General features: G+C 40.6%; 1 protein-coding gene across 1 annotated transcript; it reads right to left on the bottom strand.

The window, feature by feature from the left end:
- Window positions 1–2265: 2265 nt before the first annotated feature.
- Window positions 2266–7379, bottom strand: dnase1 (deoxyribonuclease I). The gene is made up of 8 exons (XM_030790818.1): window positions 7242–7379; window positions 4226–4314; window positions 4007–4087; window positions 3656–3771; window positions 3265–3377; window positions 2754–2908; window positions 2452–2545; window positions 2266–2313 (listed from the first exon to the last, which is right to left on the bottom strand). Exons 1-8 carry the CDS (start codon window positions 7377–7379, stop codon window positions 2266–2268), a joined length of 834 nt encoding a protein of 277 aa, XP_030646678.1.
- Between the last annotated feature and the right edge of the window lie 1555 nt (window positions 7380–8934).

Here is an 8934-nt window from a genome sequence, read left to right as displayed (position 1 = left end):
AATGTAATAGTATGCTAACTAGTTGTGGCGTTAATGACTGCTCCCTGCAGTCATTACAATGGTTTGAGTGCCGTGTTCTTTGCATATCTACACGACACATGAATTGGGAAATGAAATTAAAACTGAGCCGAGTTTACGGTATATTTTGTTGTTGTTAGTCTGCATCCCACATATGGCCGTAAATGCCGAACTACCGTAAAGTGTGACGTACCAAATACTTACAGAAAGGTATTTTACTACAGTTGAAAACCGTAAAAATCAAAAAATGTAACTATGTCTATTGTCTCAACCCCTTCGATCAACAACATAATGAAAACTGTAAGAAAAAAGTGTTCACCCCATGAGCGTTACCTTTTTTGGGACACAGCTCCATAGGACCCCATTCACTCTGGACTTACTCGTGAGTGCCCCCTATGAAACAGGGAATTCAGCACCATAGGACCCCATTCACTCTGGACTTACTCGTGAGCGCCCCCTATGAAACAGGGAGTTCAGCTCCATAGGACCCCATTCACTCTGGACTTACTCGTGAGCGCCCCCTATGAAACAGGGAGTTCAGCTCCATAGGACCCCATTCATTCTGGACTTACTCGTGAGCACCCCCTATGAAACAGGGAGTTCTGAGAGTGGAAGTTCTCTCCTACTTAGAAATTCTCTGATTTTATCAAGGATGCATCAGGAGATGACTCGTGTGAGCTTGTAACGGTTATATTGTGCTGTGCCTTTAAGAACACAATGCCCATTGTGCAGCTGCGCCTGCGTATATTGAGGGGATTGGAGGAAATTAGTCTCTTTCTTGTGGGAGACACGTGAAGTGCAGTGTTAATTGTCTGACTCTACCACCCAGAAAACCTGTAACGCGACAGCTTGTATATCCCCTTTTTCGGTTTTATTTAAGCTAGTCTGAGCACATGTATGTTTGGATTAGTATGCCGTTGAGACCCGGCAATGTGGTCGACGCTTTATTATTAAACCGACCCATATGAGTACCGCCGTCTACATTGTCCTGCCTCTTCCATGGTGTCTCCAGCCTTCACACTACAGAGCTAAGGCGTTACAAGCTTGGGTAGTCAAGTTTCCCAGAATACACTTCACCCAAACTGTAAATTTCGTATTATGACTGTAGTTGTGTAACCAAACGTAGTTTTTGAGATTTTTCAGGTGAGAAATTAATATTTCAGAATTCCAATATGTGTCGAGAGCACCTCCTTGAAAGTCCTAATGTTCGGAGATGTGACGTCTGCTAGCCCTTGTCAGCTATGTCATCGGGAATCTGGACTCCTGAGCTGAGCTAGCAAGTCCGAACTCCCAGGAACTGGAGTCCGTACTTGATGTACTCCGTATTGAGAAATGGCTATAACCTGTGTGCTGAAACGGTAAACGAAGTTACTTTGAACGAGTCCCAAGTGTTGGGTGTTATGTGCAGTAGCCCCTGAATGAAATGTATCTTGATTACAACATGTTATCTGGATGCAGGCAACAATTTGCACCTGCGTGTCCATTTTAATGCAGTGAAACTGGGACGAAAGAATTCAACAATTATTCATCTCATGATAGTGTGTTGGCCGGCGTATGCCTCTCACAGACATTGGGCTTCATTCACCAACCGTTCTTAAGACAAAATTTGTTCTTAAAACCCACTTATGCGGTTTTCTGACGTTCACCAACGTTTTCTTATTTGGGATTTGTTCCAGTGCTGTGGAGTCGGAGTTGTGGAGTTGGCAGCAATTATTGGGTTACTGGAGTCGGACTTGGTAAAAATGTACCATAACTTGAGGAGTCAGAGTCGGAGTGGAAACTTTTGTGTACCAACTCCACAGCCCTGCTGATGATGCATGTTGGCAGTGATGAAATGCATTGTATGTTGTGTGCTTTCAGTCAATATCGGAAATATAATTAGTCTAATTACAAATAGAGGAGTCAGAGTAGGAGTCAGAGTAGGTGGTACCATAAGTTGAGCAGGTGGTATATGTGGGTTTAAAAAAGCCATTCCGTGCTATTGACTGTGAAACTGGATGGCGAGTCATTTGAGCTTTCTGTTATAATTTTCAGTCACTTGTTCCTTTTAGAGAGTGTAAAACACATATAATCACGTATAATGAGCAGTCTTTCACATATTCGAACTGAATTCCATGCAAAACAAACACACAACATCTCGTAACATTCAGTGAATGTTTAATGTGAAGCACAATTCATGTTCTGTGTTCTGTGAACAACTTCAGCCACTAAACTGGAAGGTTCTGGAAGGAGGAGTCCAGTTCTGGCTCATATGAGTTGGACCTCCACAGGGAAGTGATCACTCACATCCAAAGCCTAGAACAGAAGCACAATGATAAAGGCCTCAGAAGAAACTCCGTAACATATGACACATTAATAAGGTCAAGTGTTTACCAGCTGCGGTAATTATTGATAGAGATACTATTTCCACTGTACAAACACAGTATGCCTTACCAGTTCCTGGCTCAGGCCCAGATGTCTCTGGAAATCAAAGACTTTCGCCGAGCCAGAAGCAACCCCTCTCATCATGTAGTTAGTGGACACAATTCTGCAGTGAGGAATGTCACTGTATTAGCCTGGGACCTTTTCTTTTACTTTTCATATACTCAACAACACTGTTTCAACTGGATGAATCTCTTCACTGAATTATGGATCTTATTACTGTCACGTCTTCACAATAACCCAGTAACCTGTATAAGGGCAATGAAATGATTGCCGTGAAAGGGACGGGATTAAACTGGATCCGTTGTACTCACCGGTCGTAGGGACAGGTGGTGGTGGTGACCGTAGTGTCGGCTGTGTTGGGGATCAGCCAGTGGAAACTCTTGTCTGTGAAGAGACGAATCTTCGACCACTCTGAGCTGGTGACATAGTTACAGCCGGCGTTGAAGTCTCCCATCAGCAGTATGTCCTACCAGGCCCAGAACAGACAGATACTTTTCATTTTGTTCTGCTCTTCAGTTACTTTTGAATGATATTCTTGTTATTTATTTCTTTAGTTCACGGATCATAATAGTGTTTTTCACAAGAAAGATAAAGGTAATCAAATGCTTATGTACTGAGAACCTGAAATTAGGGATAAGATGCCTCAGGTTAGGGGATATTATTGGCCTTGATAGTGTAAAGGAGAACACAAGCTGAGTTTGTTCAGAAGAACATGATGTTCACTGTAAAGCAGGTGTGGCAGTTAAAAATGAAACTATGGGTCCCTGTCAGTTAACAGTGGAAATACAGGTCTTTGTTGTTCCTCCAGCTCTGTGTCATTACATCAGTGTTCCACTTGGATCTTATGTCAGCAACAACATCGTACAGAGCGTTGATCTCGTAAACGGCAGAATCTGGAGACGTGTGCTGAGGGACAAGAACGAAGTTCCTCACGACTGTATAAAGAGCAGGACACAGAACAGATGCTTATTGTCACAGTATGGGCAGTTTTTAGGCTTAACGTGTTCATTTGATATTCAGTATTGGTTTTCCTGATTCCCCACATGCAGACAGAAACCTTCCGTAAAGGTTTTCAATAGCATCATCATTCAGTTGTTCATTATACATATTCCAAACATCTCCCTTCTCGTCTCAGGTATGTCATGAGGTTGCATTGGTGTATGAACCAAAATGTCAGTAACAGAGTTTAAGACCGCGGGTATTTCTTTGTTACCTGAAGAAGTGGAGGAAAACATGACATTGAAGGGTTCTCTCATGAAGGTGTCCGTTCCACAGGGTTCACATCCATCATCATACAAGTAACTCTTCACCACAGACACTGTCTGACGTCTGGGTGAAAGGCAAAAAAAAAAAGCTTTCAAAGCTTATGTTTAAGGTAGATGTGTGTGTCTGTGTGTCCATCTGTATGTCTGTCTGTGTGTGTGTCTGCATGGAGAGAGATCTGATTTGTGCAGTGCTGTGCATCCACAGCTGCGAGATTAGGAAACACTGTATTAAAAACATGATTGTCCCATACGAACACATAATCATAACTGGTATGTTGAGGGCAGGGATTTTTTTTTACCTGTAGATAAAGAGATATCTCTCTGTGTAAGTGCTTCGACCCAGAGGTTCACTGACAATGTAATTATATGTGGTAGTACCCCTGTGGAATAATAATAATAATCATAATAATAAGATGATAAATATTCATTTATTGAGCAGTGACATCATACTGTCTTTAAGGACCAATTCTGTGATGAGTTATATGAAGGTTATATCTAACTAGGTATATCTAACTTACTTGTTCACATTCTCCATCAGTTTCTTGGTTGCAGAGAGATCACTGTCTCTGACTTCCTGAATGAGCAGGATGTCATAGCGGTGCACAATCTTCCAAAACACAACACATACTCTTGTCATAATACCAAAACACATGTCATACAGATGTCATAACCAGTTGTTGGGTGGCAATTGGAGGGAGACTTTTCACATTTCAATACATGGGCAAATAAAAATGTACTTGTTTGTATGTTAGAAATTGCATAGACTCTCCTGCTAACCCCCCTTTTCTCACCCTTCCTTGACACCTTTTCCTACTCTCAGTCCTCCTCCCTGTCTCTGTGCCCTTGATCATGGACCAAGCCCCCCTGCGTTTAGAGACAATGCAAAACCTCAGACATCGTAGCACCTAACAGACGCCAGAGTTGACGACTCAACAACGAATACTAGATAGCCTCAGTGATTAGTTTACCTTGTGAATGGAAATTGGATCGTGTCTCAAGTCCAATCAACATTCCCTCACTCTAGACAGAGACACCCCCAGAGGGATAGCAGCACATAAAGTGCCAGATGCCCAGCTATCCTACAGTTCAGCTATTCTACAGGTTCAGATACACTACAGTTGAGCTCCAATTGTATCAGCCGTAAAGTAGCCGTCTGTTCTGACCTGCTCATCTCCGCGAAGAATCAGCCCAGTCTCACCACTTCAGAAGACCGCCAAAGGCCTCTCCCTGGCACCGACACGAAGTCTCACAGTCTCACGGTCTCCTACGGCCTACCTCGGTAACCCCGGCCTCTCACACCTAAACGTGTTTGGGCCTGCTCTCTTCTTTCCCCCTTTTCTCTCCTTCCCTCACTACCCTTTTGTGTGTGAGTAACTCCACATCACTTACATAGTTCTTTTGGTTCTTTTGCCTCTTCGTGAGTAATGCCTCATACTCGCGTAGTTGTTCATTCATACATACTTTAGGTCAGAGCAGGCCCGACACATAAGCGAAGTAAGTGGCTGCCTAGGGCCCCTAAGAGTGCTTGAAATGTCCCACAAGAGACCTTGAATTTATTGATTTATTTATTTATTTGTAATACATTTTATCAACGGTAGTCATACAAAAACGCAATATTATGTTAACGGGATGGCTAGTTAATGCTACTGGTTTAACCTGTTCCCGTGGCCTCTGTCAGAGGTGGCGTCATGTGCATGAGTATGTGCACTGTAGCAGACATTAACTGCATTTTGATGTAAAGCACCGTAGCTTAAGTCAGACTTATTTTAGGTTACAGTCCTCAACCTATTAGGGCCACATTTAGGGAAAAAAAACTGAGATTTCGAGAGGTTGTGAGATTTCGAGACTCACGTCGTAGTATTAGGAGAACGAAGTCGTAATATTACAAGAGTAAAGTTGTAATTTTAGGCTACATGTTATGTTAGTGGGGAAATATCAGAAGAGAACCCTGCATTAAAATGAGGAGCGAAACTGTAAACCTGTGTTTGCTCAACAAACAAAACGGTTATCAAACGTTTAATGATAAGATGATTAAGTAAAGTTAGCCTATCTGCTGCCTGATGTGTCTGGCACGACACCTGAGATAAACAGCAGTTGCCAGAAGCATGCTCAGACTGCCACTGACTGTCCTCTTACCCGTTTTGTTGGTTGCTGATAATATATTTTCTGAAAAATTATGGGGGTATTTTCCTCTAAATTTTGCCATTTCATTCTCGTAATATGATCATTTTTCTCATAAAATTACGACTATATTCTCGTAATATTATAACTTTTTTCTTGAAATATTATGAGTTTATTCTCATTAAATTGTGACTTTATTCTCGTGATATTATGACTTTTTTCTCAATTATGACTTCATTCTCGCAATGTTACAACCTTATTTTCGAAATCTCAGATTTTTTTTTCCCTCGGTGGTGCCCTAATACTCCATCATGTGTTCCTGCACTTTTGCACGTTGCAAATTTTTTAAACCAAAAGCAATTAAAACTTGTTTACAGTAAATGTGTTGTCTACTGGTTTTTTAATTACTTTTCAGCACACCACGTTCAGTATGCCATTTAGTACTGTATCACTTTGAATGCTAAAAGTGCAATTTGCTTGAGTGCAAATGAACACTAGACCACTCTTGTGAGTTTGCTATTTTTTAAGATTAAAAACCAGACGGGTAAAAATGTACTAGGCTGCCAGTGGTATGATGTAAGCAACACAGCTACAACTAATAAAATTGAAAATGGGTGTGTTAGATTTACAGTAGGCCTAGGTGTGCGAATGATCAAGCATTGACCATTGTGAATAGTATTGGGGTGCTGAGGCGGTGGGCCCCCAATCAAATTCTGCTTAGGGCCCCTGCTTTAGGTAACGAGGATATTGTTATCATCTGCCGTTAGTTGTCTGTCTTCTTGTGTGTAGTTTAAATGCTGTTGTATGAGTGTGTAAAACAAACCTTGTTTCCACAGGAATTGCAATTTATTCAACATTAGATTAATTCTGTGCCGTCTCAACTGTTGTAATAAACACGTACATTTGCATTTCTACTCTTCCAGTATGTTGTAAATCATTTTCAAGTTACTGAATGTGGTGATCCAGGAACTTAGTCGTGTAGAAGTATTAAATTTGAAGAGTATTACTGTACTTGCTACTTTAATGGTATTATTCAATATATGTTAAGACTGATGAAGAGTCATTCTGAAGAATTTCTTGGCTCAGTGTTCAGAGTGCTGAGCTAAAAATAGAGTTTTTCAGAATAACTGTAATTTCACTGGGTTCAGGTTCTGAAATAAGGCTATGGTCACAGTAAAATGATATTAATATTAAGTCTAATATTCCCAGTGAACCGTCAACCAGAATTTCCCAATACCATTGGCACAACATTTTCAACAATACATCCTACAACTGTCATAGTGGTGTGCTACCTACCAAAGGCACTACACATTACAGAAAGGCCATGCCTTCCTCCACTGGACATCATGTTATACAAACCTGAACATCAGTGTTAAAACATGACTGAGTATGTAAGTGCAGGAGGAGACTCACTTTTGTAATGATGTCAAGCAAAGTGGGATTAGATGCTTTTGTGTCACCAAAGGACTTGATGTTGAAGGCACCAATCAGTAGGGAACTCTCCACTTCCACGAAGGTCAGGAAGAGCGCGATGGCAACTACGATCTTCATCCTCTTTCCATAAAGGACATACCATATTTTCACTAGGATTACACAACTATAAAAACTCTACCCCAAAGTACAACGTCAATAAAGCAAAGCAAACTTTCTCATGTTTGTTCTCAGATAATATAGAATGCTGAATACAATTTATGTTTGCATATACCATGATTTAAAGTCACTTTGCTCTAAGCATATCCACATGTAAGGCTGGACACACTTACTGAAAAAATGTCAAAATCTTCCATTTGCTACAATGGAATTTGGCTTTCTGCATGATTCAGACCTCCGCCTATTAGTGTTTAACCTCTACACAAACTAGCCATTAATACATTGCAATTGTAAAAAAAAATTGGGACAAAGTCCAGTTTGGTTTGTGAAGAATTCTCTTACCTGCTGTTGAGTTCAGGTGCTGAGGGTAAGCACTTGATCAGCCTGGTGGAGTCCTTTATATATCCTTATCTCACTACAGAAATCTGTCACACAAAAGCACTGTCCCGTTCTCTCTTTTTTTAGAAAACAAATTACAAATACCGTGTGAGAGAAATGCTGCGTCAGGCTTAGCTTTAGTGCTTCTCTGAAGTATACACGTGGTGAGTTGGTGAGTACATTTTGCAGTGATAAGAAAGTAAACAGACCTCAGTACTTTCCAGCATGGTTTTAATTATATGTTGTGGCATTCATTCAATTTCAAATTCATGAATTCAGGATATATTCAAGCAAAAACTCAATTCATGACATCAAGAAATGATGCAGCACTGACTCATTCATATTGCTTGCATTAATGTTCTGGATTATTCTGAAGACAAAGTATTGGACCAAGATAATCTCCCTTACTGTTTGACATGCCACCCTTCCTTGCACGTGTATTGATTTGTATTTATTTATTTATTTGTTTGTTTGTTTGTTTGTTCATGGGTGGGGGGGGGGGGTATTATTTGTAAGGGCACATATCCCCCCACAAATCCTTATAACATTTATATTTTTAAACAGGGTTTAAATACTATTGCACACGCTGTCTTTATATGCTGTCATGAGAAAGGAGCAGATGACATGTAACGTAAGATAATTCTGTCGGTCAAGAGTTTGTTTGTTTGACCAGACCTAATCAGTCAGGTTTATTTTTGTAACTTTCCATCACAGTGGGTTTTACTCACCATTGTTTTCAACAGCGTGCCAGTCTAGATGCTGACAACCCTCATGATTAGCTATTCTTGATTTTTATTACCAAATCACCCTAATAACAGTCTCCCTCAGGCATACTGCCATGGGAGACTGGGAAAAAGGTCTCTAATGTGTCCACTCCCAAAGAGAATAAAAGAAAGAAAAATCACTACAAGTTAAAAAAGAAAAGAAAGAAAGAAAGAAAGAAAGAAAGAAAGATGACAAATAACAGTATTTTAAGTAGAAACACGCCAGACATGGCCTCGTTGTCTTTGTTTTCTTAATGTTTGATTTAATTTGGATTTCGTTTTTTTCGGTGTTAGATGCATTGGGGGCATGTTCATTTTGAACCTCAGTTGACCCAACGCTGTGCTGTCTGGGTGACGTCCAGTTCGCACCTGAT

The sequence above is a fragment of the Chanos chanos genome, chromosome 13 (assembly GCF_902362185.1).
Source record: "Chanos chanos chromosome 13, fChaCha1.1, whole genome shotgun sequence".
Lineage (NCBI taxonomy): Eukaryota > Metazoa > Chordata > Actinopteri > Gonorynchiformes > Chanidae > Chanos > Chanos chanos.
Note: the sequence above shows the minus strand (reverse complement) of the source record. Positions and strands in the feature narration are given on the sequence as shown.

What these genes read in the sequence shown, in the direction of transcription:
- dnase1 (XM_030790818.1), bottom strand. Translation starts at nt 7,379, where the DNA reads ATGAAGATCGTAGTTGCCATCGCGCTCTTCCTGACCTTCGTGGAAGTG. An exon ending in GATCCAAGTGGAACACTGAT is followed by an intron (nt 2,909 to 3,264) that starts GTAATGACACAG and finishes TGGGCCTGGTAG; the next exon opens with GACATACTGCTGATGGGAGA. An exon ending in ACCACCTGTCCCTACGACCG is followed by an intron (nt 2,546 to 2,753) that starts GTGAGTACAACG and finishes TCCTCACTGCAG; the next exon opens with AATTGTGTCCACTAACTACA.